Genomic DNA, 16,313 nt, shown 5'->3' with positions numbered 1-16,313 from the left:
GGCTCAACATCCAAACACTCAGTTAGATTCAGAAAGAGTTTTGCTTCTTCTGGGCTTTGAGAGGGATCAAGATGTGGAAGATGAGGATGATTTCACACCTGTGGTGTCTAGAAGGAACAGGAAGAAGAGAATAAGGCTGGGTAAATCTGGGGAAAAGAGAGTCACCATCAAAATCAGGTGGTTTTCTCCTGCTTTTTTAAGGAATATTGACCCACGGGGACATTTTGCTTGGAAACGGATTGGTTCTATTAGTAGGAGTGGTGTAATTCTGGGTGGTTTTAGGCTATCCAGATTTTCTATCATTGAGGTTGGTAAATTTTTCATCAAAGTTATTTTGATGGATTTGAAGCTTAACTTGAAATGGTGCTTGGTGATTGTGCATGGTGCTGCACAGCTGTGTGACGAGGACGATTTTATGATAGAACTTCTAGAGGCGAGGCCGATTGGCCCAATCCTGAGCTACCTTGTAGAGAGGTGGTGGAGCTTCCAGGATGCTCAAAGGACCTCAAGGCCTGGTACGGCGTCAAGAAGAGATGCTGGAACTATGGTTTCATGCTCACTACGCTTATTTTGCAATATCTATTGGTTGCTCTTAACAAAACAATTCAAAGGTGCCATAAACATGTGGAATCTATTGGAGGTGCTCTTAGCAAAACAATTCCAAGGCCTCGATAAACATGTGCACAGAGATTAACTGAACTTCTTACAGTGATGTATAAGGAAGGTTCCCCAGAAAACTATCTAAGCAAGGCAACCCATCTGCTCAACCCGTAAGGCAGAGGTGCCAGTCGCCCCACTGTGAGATGGAACTGAGCTGCCACCTCAAAGCTTATTTATGCATAGCAACATACCACACATTGTCAGATTACAACAATAGAAGAGTATTATGTAAATAAATATCCTCCTGAGATTAATGTGCGCTCTAACAAGTTACAAATGCTAGTAATGGCCGAGGCGGCGTAGGGCCAGCCTACTGCCCCATACAGGGCTTAAGACAACAGATGCAGTAAAGTATATGCGGAGGAACCTAAATTATGGGGCGCGGTCAGTTTAAACACGATTACAGTTCTCAAAGCAAATGCAAGATTTCGTCCTAACCATACAGAGGCAAGTCTCATCAAACTGGCTCTCAGGTGCACTTCACGGTTGGCGAGCCACCTAGCTGGATCTGCCCGTTGTTGTCCACGCTGACACCGTTCGTCTGGTCATCCTTTTGAGCCGCCGAGTTATCTGCCTCTTTTGCTGCCTCTGCTGCTGGAGCGTCTGTGTTTACCTCTACTGGAGGGGGCGTAACAGGGTTGATAGTGCTATCAGCCTCTTCTTTCTTCTCCACCGCAGGCTGCCCTGTAGATTCCATGGCCGGGCCGTTCTCAGTTTTCTCGCCCTCCAGGGGAGCTGCTACTTCAGACTCAGCTGGCTTTCCATCTCCCTTGTTCTCTGCTACAGGGGCAGACACATCACTAGGAAGCACCGAGACTTCTTCAGTCTTCTCTGCAGCATCTGCACCTAATGGAAGCTCCGAGAATTCTATATCAATTTCGGCGTCTTCTGTCTTTCCTGCAGCATCTGCAACCTCAGGAAGCTCCGACACTTGTGTATCGACTTCGGCGGCTACTGTCTCCCCTGCAGCATCTTCACCCTTAGGAAGCTCCGGGACTTCTGTATTGACTTCGGGTTCGTCCGTCTTCTCTGCAGCTTCTGCAGCCTTAGGAAGCTCTGAGACGTCAGCCTTGACTTCAGCTTCTTCAGTCTTCTCTGCAGCATCTACCATAGGGACATCTTTCTTCTCTTCTTGAGCAGTATCAGACTCTTTCTTCTCTTCCTGGGAAATGTCACCCTCTTTCTTCTCTTCCTGAGCATTCTCAGCATCTTTCATCTCCACGTCAATATCAGTCACTTTGGCTTCTTCACTTTCAGCTGGTGCATCCTCTGCATCCTCCTGTTTCCCCTTTTTGCCTTTCTTAGAGCTTGATGGTCTTCCACGTTTGGCGGGCTTGGCAGGCTTCTCATCTTCATCCTCTTCATCCTCCTGTTTCCCCGTTTTGCCTTTCTTAGAGCTTGATGGTCTTCCACGTTTGGCGGGCCTTTCATCTTCTGAGCTCTCGGCGGGCTTAACCTTTTCACTCAGCCGTGAGGACCGTCTCGGAGTATCACCTGCTTACATATCTTTTAGACGGAGCAGAGAAACATTTTTCCTATATTGACAGTCCTACTTACACCGAAACAGAAATAACTAGACTATCAAGATATGATGAGGCAAGGTGTCTACCAGTTCCCCAGTTGAACTCTGAAACCGCAGGGCCTCCAGGGTTCTTTTTAAGGTATTGCGTTAAAGCTCTCTTGGTCTTGATCTCCTCGCCAGTTGGTGGAACAAAAATAACCTCAAATTTTCCAGGTCGAGTGGGATTAACCTGCAGTTGCACAAAAGATGAAAATATTACAGCTGGGACCATCACCGAAAATGCTGCAGAAACATACAAATTGCAGCCAAACAGTATAGTCCATTTACATATTTACGTATAAAGGAAAAAATGATATTCGGGGTAAATCACCAGTTCAAGAGTACAACTAATGTGCTTGCAAGTAACCATTCTAGAGAATATATACTTATCCTGGACACACTATCATCACCAAAAAGGCAAACACTGAGTCAGACAAAAATGCATTCGTCTGAAAGTAACTTGAGCCCAGAAACGAGATTCAACACAAGAATAACATTGACTTTGGTAAGCACATTTCACTAGCCCATCGGTAACATAATGTAGCTAATAGCAACCAAAACAAGACTACTATTCAGATATATTTTTTTAATGAGGGAAGCAACCAAAACTAGTTATGCTCAAAGAACAGAAGTCCACAACATGCAGATGTCCGAGAGGACTAGCCTGACCAGCTGTAGAATATGAAACACTAGACAGCTGAACATTTTGGTGAAGTTTGAACACTAACAAGGCCAAGTGCTAGAAGAGAACACCTAAAAAATTATATCCCAATGGCCTGTAGGATCAATCTCCTATTTTCCAGAAAGGCCAATAAACATAAGCTATTTTCCAATTATGACTGCAGCTACACATCTCATTCACCTTTCAAGATGATCAGCAGGAAATAAAGATGGTATTCACACATGCTCAAAGAGAGAATCGACACCTGAACGCATGGTCTACGTGGTTTTACCTCCCATGCAAATGCTCTACTACAACAGAATACACCACTAATGCTATAACTCAATATAGTTAATGATATGAACAAGAAACACAATGCAGAACAGCAGATGTTAAAGGAGACGCAACATCCAAAAAAACACTGGTTCAGCTAGTTATACTTAATAGAAAACATTGAAGTCATTGTGTGTTAGGAGGGGGGCATCCCATAATCAGATCTTGCATCATTGTGATATATGAAGGACCCTGATTCCTGTTGAAATGACAAGGCTCTCAATACAGATTAATAACAATGTCCTCCCCCACATTAGGAATAACGGAACAGTAATTTCAATTAACATTAAGACAGTACAATCAGTATCTGATGCCCAAAGGTGCGTCCTTGGCCTTTTCCAGTATTTGTTTGAACTGGTTATCGCAAAACCAACATGCTTATTCATAACCTAGCATACTATAGATGACATCAACAGCCATGCTAACTTGTTTTGGATATGAGCAGACAACAGTAGCCCTCCTCCATGCTGAAAGTGGTTCTAAACAAGGAAATGATCACAATAAATTATGTCAGCACAACAGTAGCCCTCCTTCATGCTGACAGTGGTTCTAAACATTTATCAAAGAAACGAAAATAACCCAAGAGACATGAATATTACTAACAAAGCAGCACCTACAAAATTGCACACGATGCATGCACCCTAAGTTCCACCAAACTTGAAGTTGTTAATTTTGTCAAAAAGGAAAGAACATTTTATTTAAACTGTGCGCGAAACTGGCTACTTAACACTAGTGAATACAATAGATTTGACCAAAGGATCTCTGTGCAAACTCTATTGATAAATCACTTAACTAGTTAAGTATTTAGCAAAGAACATGTCTATATCAACATAATATGTTGAATGGGAGCAGTCCATCACAAGAGAATATAGGTGAAAACACTAAGTTAACATTATGAAAAGAAAAATGTATTGAAGAATATATAGTTCAAAAACATGAGATATTCTTTGGTAGACCTACAAGAAAAAGGGTTTAACTGAACATCAGTAAAATCAGCAAACATAAAATCAGGAACACTGCAACTAGGAAGAGAAGTAGAAAGAGCAGAAAAGACATTTCCATTTAGAGCACTCGCAATTAATAAACACACTTGCACTTAATAAATAGGAAAAATTAGCTCAACAGCATCACAAAGAAGTAAAATTAGCTGGATAACACAGAACCAGATTCGCAAATAGGTGAATATGTCAAGTATATGGCATAGAGCACTGCAACTAATTATGTCCAAGCTAACTGTTGGTCACAAAAAAAAAGAATGGATCAGAATGGAAAAATGTCGACCCAACTTTGCTAGTTTTCTGCCCTCAGACGATCTAATGAAGAAATAGAACACAACAAGTTATTAAGCATAATATTACGTGGTTGCGATGTTGTTTTATAGTTGACCCTAGTTGTTTTAAAATCCAGCTTAATTTCAAAGCAGCAGGAAAAGATCTAATGATAATTCAGAAAAGAAGCTTTCAGTTGGAAAAAAGTTTCAATTCCAAGATACACATAGTAGCACCCCTGATGGACTAAGCATGCAGTTAGCTCTTCTTGTAACCTTGGCATAATATGGCACATCGTATGTTCGTGTATCTATCAAAGAGAAGGGGTTATAGTTGAAAGTGCCAGTGTTTGTGACCATATACCGTCTTGTCATAATAGTACACTAAATAAACTTAGGCAATATCTTGCATATTACAGTCAAAAGCAACATATGGCACAGTTTGGATAATGTCAACACAGTTCCATAATATGGACAGCCCACTCCAGCTGTATCGAACAGCCTCCAGAAATAGCATCTTAATATAACTACGCAACACAACCCATGACCCATACGTTATTAACTAATGTACAAATTCATACATAGTATATAAACTGAGGTCATGAGACCTGCAATAAGACAAATAAGGTAAAGCCACAAAGCAGCAACAGCACAAACAGGACCAGGATTAAATGGTTGCAGCTGGTTGGTTACGAGGATTCACACTAGACAAATGTTACCAGGATTCACACTACAGACACGTGTGTGAGAATCCAACATGGGTTCAGCTGTCCCAGATGTCCGATTTGGCAATACTAATTTGGAAACTATTTGTTCTCTATTAGTGACTGGTTCCAGGAGGCTTCAGCTGACTCAATTCACTGTGATGTCTCAGTGGCAGGATATTTCATAAAATTATAACTAGTGAACCGCTAAAATCTGCTGCTGGCTTTTTGAAACAAAGGTGGGTACGATTCTGGGTCAAAAGCTCAAACATCACGATACAGGCTCCCCTACAGCTTGAGTCCAACTCGCATGTGTTGAGCCCTGAACACAAACCTGATAAAACTTCATCTGAGATACACACACAAGATGTAATGCTGAACGTTTGCTCGAATTGAGCTCTTCACCACGCACTGGAAGAGCACAAGTTAACCTGAACATAGCTATAGCAAGCTCGGACCCCTAAAAATGTACCAATACGTAGGAAGAACCCTAAACGAACTGCTTATAAGCAAACAATCACACAACCAAACTAGCATACACCACGGTTTAGTCGCACAAAGCAAACTAGCATACATCCTGGACTGGTTAGTCACACGAAATCCCCAGGAACTAACACTAGCTAAATAGATCTGGAACACACGAAATCCCCCGCAACACCAGTACGCGCATGCCAGGGAGTAGGAACGCTAACTAAGCTCAGGTGGCCGCAGCCCGGCCCGCAAACACCCTAGATTCGAACGAAACGAAAAGTCAACACGCGGAACCCCGGGACAGCACGGGCCAGATTTACCCCCGAAACCCTAGAAACGCGACCCGGGACGCGCACAGGCAAAATCCCCCGAGAGACACCGAGCAGAAACCCTGGAACTGGAGCTCAGGCGAGCCCGGAAATTCCGATCTAGGTGAGCAAAGGGGGAAAATCGGGCGGACCTTCTTGGTCCATCCGTCGGGCGCCGAGAGCTCGGTGGTCTCCGCGGCCTTGCGCAGCGGCGTCTCCTCGCCCGCCGCCGCCGTCACGTGCTCGTCGCCGGTGGTGGCCATCTCCGTCGCCGTCGCGGGGGGTGGGGTTTCGAGTTTGGGGTTCCCGCTCTCGCTGTCGCAGAATCGTGGTAGATCCGGGAGGGGAGCTGGATTTGTGTTTTCTGGTTACGATTTGGGGGTGGGGAGCGGGGAGACGGTGGAGATAACGGTGTTCTGACTCGTGGCCTCGCGTGCGCGTGACGGGGGCCACGCGGACGGCGTGAGCGGGACGGAGGTTGGCCTGCGCGCGGTCCATGGACCGGTGGAAAGGGTGGAGGCTTTGGGGATGTGTGGACGGTCCATGGACCGGGTGTACGAACCGTGCGCGGCCGACCCGAGCGAGAGACCGCGCTGCTGCTGCTCTCTCTGGACGTTTCTGGCCTGCGGTGCGCGACACCGGGGAAAGTGGCAGAACGGTCACGTCCATGTCATGTGGGGACGCAGTTTCGTGGACAGCCATTGTCAGTGAGACGTGCTAGTAGGTCTGTTACGTCGGTCTGCCTTTTGCTGCGCGGTGCGTGAGGATGAGACCCTGCTCGCCAGGCGCCGGCGTTGGGCACGTGGCTGGTTGGTCTAGTTTGGATGCGGATGTAGGTGCCCTCGACTGGCACTGCCACGTGCACTTCCACGAGTTTCAGCGGGTGTGGCAACGACACGTACCCACCGAAACGTGACTTTTTTTTTCCAGATCAAGCAACAACGACCTGTTAAAATCAACAACAGCGTAAAAACAAAATTAAAAATAACACACAATGGCTAACACTACCACGCCGTAGAAAAATTTCCATGTGAAAATGAATCTCTTAGCTTGACAACCGAATTAGGATTCACAAGCTGAACTACGGTTACATCATGTTCAAAGAAAATGCTAAGCTCTCGCTAGCTGCTCGGGATACGCGCTAGCTCCTCCTCCCAATCAACACCGTCGACATGTGCACGAGCCTGAGCAACGAGTTCACCCTTGCCTACCATGAAGAAAGGTTGCCGAAACTATCATTGTAGCGCAAGATTCCTACACCGTGCATGAACAACCAACCATCAATGATACCTACAAAAATAAGATAAACGGGTAGATGAGAACGGTTGCATTATTTCATGAGTATACCCATGTCATCATCGAAAATAGGAACGGAGATGTGTATGTCTGAATAGCAAAGCGCAAACTTTAGGCTACTCGCAATGTGAATCGAATCATATTCAATGAGCCATATAGGTATTTCCATAACTATGTGCTTACCAAACAGAAGAAACATGTGGCGTACGAGTCCCGAGTGCATCCTAAGCCTATTTTACACGCGTATCGAGGTGCGCAGCGACGGATTCGTTGTATAGACTCTAGAGCCATGTATCTTAGATTCTCTATGTATAGTTTTTGTGCCATGTCGTATTTATATCCTGGTGTTGCTTATGTACTGCTCCAAATAATAAATTTCACGACATACAAATCATGTAGTGCTTTCTTGCTTTAACTTTTCTCGCCCACCTAGACTTAATGAGAGACAGTTATAAGTGATAGAGGTCCGTGAGCAATACAATTCGCATATCATTGAGATACATATTCTCGTAGAAGCTACCTAGCATACTTAGTTGGATATTAAAGTTTCTTGCCACCACACATGTTTACATATTATGGATCTTGAAAATCTGTCTCCACTGAACATAAAAAAATATCACTGCCACACTCGATTTGTTTTTTGAATTGCGCGAACACTCAACAAAGGCCAGTATACACTCAGCAAACCTTTTGTTAAATGCCACACTTTGCAAACCCTAATGGTCACACCTATATTTTCCTCAGACACTCGAGAAAGTTTATCTCTGCCAAGTGCAACGAAATATACTCGTGGTGAATCTTGCCACTCGGCACAACTAAGAGACAGACGTCGAGGGTACATAGCTTGCTACTTTGCCAAATGTAAGTTGCACTCGTCAAAGTATCGTGTCACACTTATTTTCCAAGTGTTGGCGCTTCGGCAAAACCTGGATGGGCTAGTGACCAGGTAGTCGCTATGTGTCTAACTTTTTCAAATGTATTTGAAAATACACCAAGTAAGCTTGGGCGATTTGTTGGACGTATTTCCAAATACACTCGGTAAAGCTTGAACACTTTGCCTAGTATTTTTATCTTTACCACTTGGCAAAGTGGACAAGCTATGGCCATTTGTCGTACCTTAATCTGGCCGACAGCATTGTGTATTGCTTATAACTCGTAATTTTGTTTATCTTTTATCCATGGTGCATGATTTTATCATACCAAAGTTACAGTTTGTCCACCACAACATGCCCTCCCATGCACATGCTTCTCCTACCGATCAACGTCGTTGATCTGTGCACGAGCCTAAGCAACAAGTTTACACTCGTCAACTTTGGAGAAATGTTACCTTAAACGAACTGCCTATAAGCAAACAATCACACAACCAAACCATCATACACCACGGTTTAGTCGCACAAAGCAAACTAGCACACATCCTCTACTGGGTTAGTCACACCAAAGCCCCACGGCCAGCACTAAGCTGAACAGATCTGGAACACACGAAATCCCCCGCAACACCAGTACGCGCATGCCAGGGAGTACGAACGCTAACTAAGCTCAGGTGGCCGCAACCCGGCCCGCAAACACCCTAGACCTGAGCGAAACGAAAAGTCAACAGGCGGAACCCCGGACCAGATTTATCCCCGAAACCCTAGAAACGCGACCCCGAACGCGCAGGCAAAATACCCCCAAGTCAAATCTAGCCAGGACCCCTCGAGCTCGGACGCGAGCTCAGGCGACCGCGGAAATTCCGATCTAGGTAGGTAGGTGGAAAGCAAGCGGGAAAATCGGGCGGACCTTCTTGGTCCATCCGTCGGGCGCCGAGAGCTCGGTGGTCTCCGCGGCCTTGCGCAGCGGCGTCTCCTCGCCCGCCGCCGCCGCGGTCACGTGCTCGTCGCCGGTGGTGGCCATCGGGGGGTGGGGTTTCGAGTTTGGGGTTCACGGGAACGCTGTCGCAGAATCGTGGTAGATCCGGTAGAGGAGAGGGGAGAGCTGGATTTGTGTTTTCTGGTTACGATTTGGGTGTGGGGAGCGGGGAGACGGTGGAGATAACGGCTTTCGTGGCGGCCTCGTGGTCTCGCGTGCGCGTGACGGGCGCCACGCGGACGGCGTGAGCGGGACGGAGGTTGGCGTGCGCGCGGTCCATGGACCGGTGGAAAGGGTGGACGGTTTGGGGATGTGTGGGTGGAGCATGGACCGGGTGCAGGCGCACGCAGCCGACCCGAGCGAGGAAAGGAAGACCGCGCTGCTCTCTGGAGTCTGGACGTTTCTAGTCTGCGGTGCGCGCACACCGGGGAAAGTGGCAGAACGGTCACGTCCATGTCATGTGGGGACGCAGGTTCGTGGGTCACGTTTGTCAGTGAGACGTGCTAGTAGCTGTGTGACTTTGCTGCGCGGTGCGTCAGGACGGCCAGCGTTGGGCACGTGGCAGGTTGGTCTAGTTCGGGAGCGGAGGTAGCTGCGAATGTGCGATCCTATCCTAGGCACTGCCACGTGCAGTTCCACGAGTTCGAGCGAGCCTGGGGAGGGCACGTATGCACACAACTGTATACACAACAACTGAGACTTTAAATTTTCGGAACAATCATCAACACCTTGTCTAATTTAAACTAAAACCGCGAACACATGTGTCAAAAAAAACGGACAAAACTCATAAAACAAAGAAAAAAGTGTTAATATTTATACAAATAAAAATAATCTCTAGAGCACCTACAATGGAGGGGCGTTTAAAAAATTGAACTCCGAGCATGCACAAGCACCAAGCTGCTAGAGTCGTAATTTCGTGTATGTTCCCCGGGGGAAAATAGGGATGTCTCCTACGTTACTGATTTCGTCTGATGCCAAATAACAGTCGGGAACGAGGTTTTAACCACCAAAACCGATGAGATTCAATTCCTAGTGTCGGCAAATCAGCGTTGCACTGTGGGTGCTCTTGGTCCGCTTACTAGATATGAATCACATGGGAGAGCGAGCTAGGAAGTTTCTACCAACCAAGTAACCAACTAGCGTCGCATTTGAGTTGCTCGGAACCTACGTCTAACCAGTTGCGCTTGTCTTCTTCAACTTAGCTTCTTCAGCCAATCCGCCAAGGTGAACCAGAAAACCAAGCAGAGTAACATGAGCAAGACTTCAGGTTCATGGTTTTCACACAGAGGCTGAGCAGTATCTTCACGCGTGCATACTTTAGAAAACTGTTGGTTGGCATAACATCCAAACACGTCGCTTCTTGCTGGTGTATCGACAAGCGTTCATGCCTAACACGTACAAAGAATATTGATCAATGGAGTGGATAAAACCGTTGGCATAAAAGTCCCGAGTGCATCACAAGCCTATTTTATCAACACATGGAGGCACGCACCTAGGAACTTGTTGTATACACTCTAGAGTCATGTATCTTAGATTCTTCTCATGGTATGGTTTTTGCGCCATGTGGTATTTATATCCCAATATTGTTTATGTGTTGATCTAAATAATAAATTTCACGACACAAAGGACATGTCAAGCCTATAGCCTTTTTTGTTCAACTTTCTCACCCATGTGCGCTTAAACGAGAGATAACTATAAATAATGGAGGTGAGTGCACAATAGAGTTCGCACATCACTAAGATCACTAGACTGGCACTGCAATGTGGAGTTTGAGCGGGGCTTGTGAGGCCATGTATGCACAGAAGCACGACCATCTATTTCAACGAACCGTGATTTGTTTTTTCAGGATAAGCAACAACAACTTGTTTATAATTGATCACTGGGACACACAAAAAATCTGTAAACAATGACACATACAACAATTTAATCACAAAATGGCTAACAATGGCTTATTTTACTACACAGTGACAGAGAAATATCGATATTTCTTGATTAAAAAAAGGAACCTCTTATGCTTATTGTTCGGTAATACGAGTTGTGAAAGACAACGAATTACTAAACTACAGTAACCAAGTAGCCAACAATGTGGTGCTAAAATTCACAGGCTACACTCGGTTAGTTGTTGGGGTATGCGCACATGTTGCTTCTCGGCGATCCACAACGTCGATAAGTGCATGAGCCTACTAAACAAGTATACCCTTGCCCACCTTGGAGAAGAGTTGTCGGTTCTACCATTGAAGTGCAAGCGTTATTGACCGTGCATGAATAGCCAACCACACATGATACCTACAAAATAAAATAAACCGATAGATGAGCACGGTTATATTACTTCATGAGTATACTCATGTCATCATCGAAAATAGGGACAGAGATGTGTGTGTCTAAATAGCATAGCCTAAACTTTGGGCTACAAAGTTTTGGGTTGTGAATCACATAATATCCAACGAACCATATAGGTATTCCACTGCCATTTTCTTACCAGATGGATGGACCCGGTGGTGTACAAGTCTCGAGTGCATCCCAAGCCTATTTTACAAGCATATGGAGGTGCACACCGAGGAATTTGTTGTATAGGCTCTAGAGCCATGTATCTTAGATTATCTATGGTATAGTTTTTTCGCCATGTGGTATTTATATCCTGGTGTTGCTTATGTGTTGCTCTAAATAATAAATTTCATGATATATATAGTCTATAGTGCTTTCTTGCTTCAACTTTTCTCACCCATGTACGTTTAATCAGAAAGAAATAGAAGTGCTAGAGGTGAGTGCGCAACACAATTTAAACATCATTGAGATATATATTCTTGTAGCACATACTGTTAGAGATAAAACGTGTCCTGTGTATATACGTGTACGTGTTGTATACGACCCCGGCCAGAGATCGGTTTGTGATCCGGCTTGTGTCCCAAGTTGTTCATGTGATATATAAAGAGAGGAGATCCCCACGTTGGGAGATCACGGCAAAACAGCAAAACACAATTCTTGACTTGGTATCAGAGCGCGTTCCCGATCTCGGGTCTCTCTCTCGCGGCGATGGAATCTACCTCGCTGCAGGTCTCTCACACCGCCGGCGCCACCTTCTCCTCTCTCTCCGCTTCCGCACCTGCCGGCGTGATCACCTCTGTGCCCACATCCGTTCCCACCTCGTACACCAACACGATAACAGTGCGCCTTGATCGCACGAATTTTCTGCTATGGAGGACACAGGTCATCCCCAACATTGCCGGCCAAGGTTGGCTCGGCTTCCTCGACGGTAGCTGTGCAGCACCGCCGACGACGATCACCACCGGCGCCGGAGCGGACGCCGTCAAGCAGCCCAACCCTGCATATGCTCACTGGTGGTATACAGATCAACGCATCCTCGCCATCCTCCTCGGGTCAATGACTGAGGACATCCTTGGACAGATGGTTGGGCGGAATACGTCCGCGGCCGTCTGGAGCTGCCTCGTCGCCATGTTCTCCGCCCAAAATCGGGCAGGTGTCCGTCAGATCCGGCGTCAGCTGACAACGCTGAAGAAGCACGACATGTCCGCCACCGACTACTTCAACAAGATGAAAGGCTTCGCCGACGCTCTAGCTATGGTTGGCAGCCCCGTCTCCGACGACGAGTTGATCGACTACATGGTGGTCGGTCTTGGTTCACAGTTCGAAGGCCTTCAGCAATCACTCGCCGTCCTCAACAACACCGGCCAGTCCATCTCCGTCTCCGAGTTCTGCTCGATGTTGCTCTCGTGCGAGTCCATCCACGAGCAGAATCTTCAGGCCGGTGATTTCTCTTCGTCAACAAACTCTGCCGCTCGGCGCGGTGAGCAGGGGCGCGGTGGTGGTCGTCCGTTCGACAACGCCCCTAGCAATGGCCGTTTCAACGGCAACGGCGGCCGCTCCAATGGTGGCCCACAGCAACAGCAGCAACCTGCTGGAGGTGGTGGTGGTGGCGGCAACCACTACAACGGTGGCTACGGAGGTGGCTACTAGGACAACCGTGGCAACCGCACTGGCGGTGGTGCCAACGGCTACAACGCGCAGGGCAACCGAGGACGTGGCCGTGGCAATGGCAGCCGCCGCTACCGTCCCCAGTGTCAGATATGCGACATATGGGGGCACGACGCTCTAGCATGCCGGAACCGCTTCAATCAGGGGTACCAATCCGACGCACCCCGCTCGAGTAACGCTGCCTCTACATCCACTTTCCACGAGGGTAGTTCGTGGATCATGGACTCCGGCGCCACCGACCACTACACCAACGACATCGAACGCCTCCACGCACACGAGCGCTACCACGGCAAGGATCAGGTTCAGGTCGCCAATGGCACAGGTTTGTCTATTGCGCATGTTGGTCATTCTCGTTTAACTGGTTCTTCGCGCTCCCTTGCCTTGAACAATATTCTACATGTCCCTGATATTAGCAAAAATTTGCTTTCCGTTTATCGCCTCGTGTGTGACAATGATATTTTCATTGAGTTTCATAAATACATCTTTCTTGTTAAGGACAAAGCAACGCGGAGAATCCTTCAGCGAGGTAGAAGTCGTGGTGGTCTCTACCCTCTTCCGTTTGATCGAGCTTCCGTTCATGGTCGTCATGCTTCTTCCGGTGCCAGGATCACGCCCTCCCAGTGGCACCAGCGTCTAGGACATCCGTCAAATAAAGTAGTTCAAAATATTGTTAGGTCCAATGATTTGCCTTGTTCTTTAGATTCTGAATCTTTTGTTTGTGACGCGTGTCAACGCGCCAAGAGTCATCAATTACCTTATAGTAATTCTTCGAGTGTTACTTATTCACCTCTTGAGCTTGTGCACACTGATGTTTGGGGGCCTGCTTTACCCTCTTCTGGGGGTTTTAAGTATTACGTGAGTTTTATCGATGATTACAGTCGCTATTGCTGGATTTATCTCATCAAGCACAAGTCTGATGTTGAGGGCATCTTCTACACTTTTCAGAATCATGTTGAGCGTCTTCTTAACACCAAAATACGCGCTGTTCAATCCGATTGGGGAGGGGAGTATCATCGCCTTCATGCTTATTTTCAGCGCACTGGTATTTGTCACCGTGTTTCCTGTCCACACACATCTCAACAGAACGGGATTGCTGAGCGCAAACACCGTCATCTCGTAGAGACAGGCCTTGCTTTACTAGCTCACTCCTCTCTTCCTCTTCGTTATTGGGACGAAGCTTTTCTCACGGCGTGTTACCTCATAAATCATATGCCCTCCCCTGTCCTTGAGAACACTTCTCCTGTCTCACGCCTTCTTCAGGTTACCCCTGACTACTCTTTCCTACGCACTTTCGGTTGTGCCTGTTGGCCTAGCTTGCGAAAGTATAATTCTCGCAAGCTTGAATTTCGCTCCAAAATGTGTGTCTTCTTGGGATACAGTCCTATGCATAAAGGCTATAAGTGTCTCGATCGCAGCACCGGTAGAATATATGTCTCGCGAGATGTAATTTTCGACGAGAAAGTTTTTCCCTATGCTACACCGGGTGCTACTATTGACATCTCACAATTGTTACCTGTCGCGTTTCCTTCGCATGAACCAGTTATTCAGAATACTAACACGCGTATTTATGACACTTCCCTGTTACCAGTTGACCCTCCTGGTGTTTCCTCTGCTGTTCCTGTGCAGGTACCGATCGACGTGCATGGCATGCATGCCCCGTCGCCCGCGCTCGCTACGTCGTCTGCGGCTGGTGATGGTCAGCCCAGCTCGCCGAGCGTTGGGCCTCTTCTTCTTCTTGGGCCGGTCCACGCCGAGGCGCCTTCCTCTCCTTCGTCCACTTCATGCTCAGGGGCGACAGATCCCGGGCCGTCCTCGAGCTCGTCCACTGGGTCGCCTTCATCGCCCCGTACGTCCTCCTCGCCAGACACGCCGATGTCTTCTGATCCGGCGCCAGCTCAGCACACCATGGTCACTCGCCATCGTGCTGGTATTCATCGGCCTAAGGAGTACACAGACGGCACGGTCCGTTATGATCCTCATCGACGTGGCGCTTTTCTAGCTACTCCCGCATCACATCGTACTGCGTTAACTGAACCGGCTTGGCGATCTGCTATGGAAGCAGAGTTCGATGCACTCATCACTAATCAGACTTGGATTTTGGTTCCTCGACCTCCTGGCACGAACATTGTCGGCAGTAAGTGGATTTTTAAGACCAAGTTTCGTCCTGATGGCTCCGTGGATAAGCACAAGGCTAGATTGGTGGCACGTGGTTTTACACAGCAAGAAGGTATAGACTATCATGATACTTTTAGTCCGGTGGTTAAACCGGTTACAGTTCGGCTGGTCCTCTCCTTGGCTGTGTCCCGTGGCTGGTGTCTTCGTCAGATCGACGTCAGTAATGCTTTTCTTCATGGATTTCTTGCCGAAGATGTGTATATGCAGCAGCCCCCTGGTTTTGAGGACTCTCGTTTTCCCAACCATGTCTGCAAGCTTCAGCGAGCGTTGTATGGGCTCAAGCAGTCTCCACGTGCATGGTATGCTCGCCTCAGTGATCGCCTCCTTCAGCTGGGTTTTCTGTCCAGTAAAACCGACACCTCCTTGTTCTTTTATGATCACCATGTGTCGTTGCCTAATCGACGGTACCCCGGAGGAGGGATCCTCACGAGGGGGAGAAGAAGTAGGGGCCATAGGGCGGAGTGCTCTCGGGACGGTGGTACGCGAGTTACCCAGCTTCGGAACACCTGCACGATGACAGGGCCTACTGCTGCTTGTCTGGAATTATCTGGGCGCTTTCGCGTTGTTACAATGAGTTGTGGTTGTGCCTCTAGGGCTCCCGGGATCCGGCTTATAAAGGCGCACGGATCTAGGGTTTACACGGAGAGTCCTAGCCGGATTACAGATAGCCTAGCTACGGTACAATATCTTGCCGTGCACGTCACGGATCCGCCTTCCATACACGTCGTACTGGATCCGGGTTCCTCATGGGCCTCCCTGGATCCGGGTCATTCCTAGGTCGGTACGGATCCTCGGCCTCGCCGATCTGGCTGGACTTCTTCCTTCATGATCAACAGAATCGGGCCGCCCGATGGGCCACATGCCTCATCACCATCTGTGGGCCACCCGGGCTTGCCGGATCTAGGCACCGTCGATGGTACACCCATGAAGTATACCCACAACAAGAGCCCCCGAGTTCTCCGAGTTTCCCCTGCGGTTTTCCGTCTTGCTGGTCCATCATGATCTCCAAACCAAACGTTGGTAACGCGGAGAAACTTGA

The 16,313-nt window shown here is 47.5% G+C and overlaps 1 protein-coding gene across 2 annotated transcripts; it reads right to left on the bottom strand.

The window, feature by feature from the left end:
* Positions 1–865: 865 nt before the first annotated feature.
* LOC127302990 (uncharacterized) lies at positions 866–9,220 on the bottom strand. Of its 2 annotated transcripts, none has more exons than XM_051333727.2 (3): positions 9,038–9,220; positions 2,270–2,411; positions 866–2,154 (listed from the first exon to the last, which is right to left on the bottom strand). In XM_051333727.2, the coding sequence occupies exons 1-3, from the start codon at positions 9,149–9,151 to the stop codon at positions 1,130–1,132; spliced, it is 1,281 nt and encodes a 426-aa protein (XP_051189687.1). In that variant the 5' UTR covers positions 9,152–9,220; the 3' UTR covers positions 866–1,129. The 2 variants fall into 2 exon arrangements, with proteins under 2 accessions (XP_051189687.1, XP_051189688.1); XM_051333728.2 differs by lacking the exon at positions 9,038–9,220 and adding an exon at positions 6,118–6,336.
* Between the last annotated feature and the right edge of the window lie 7,093 nt (positions 9,221–16,313).

The sequence above is a fragment of the Lolium perenne genome, chromosome 4 (assembly GCF_019359855.2).
Source record: "Lolium perenne isolate Kyuss_39 chromosome 4, Kyuss_2.0, whole genome shotgun sequence".
Classification (NCBI taxonomy): domain Eukaryota; kingdom Viridiplantae; phylum Streptophyta; class Magnoliopsida; order Poales; family Poaceae; genus Lolium; species Lolium perenne.
The sequence above is the reverse complement of the archived record's forward strand: the minus strand, read 5'-3'. Positions and strand labels throughout refer to the sequence as shown.

Coding starts and splice junctions, on each gene's coding strand:
- LOC127302990 (XM_051333727.2), bottom strand. CDS start 9,151: ATGGCCACCACCGGCGACGAGCACGTGACCGCGGCGGCGGCGGGCGAG. Junction 2,412..9,037: donor CCGACGGATGGACCAAGAAG/GTCCGCCCGATT, acceptor GTGCAACTGCAG/GTTAATCCCACTCGACCTGG. Junction 2,155..2,269: donor AGAGTTCAACTGGGGAACTG/GTAGACACCTTG, acceptor ATATGTAAGCAG/GTGATACTCCGAGACGGTCC.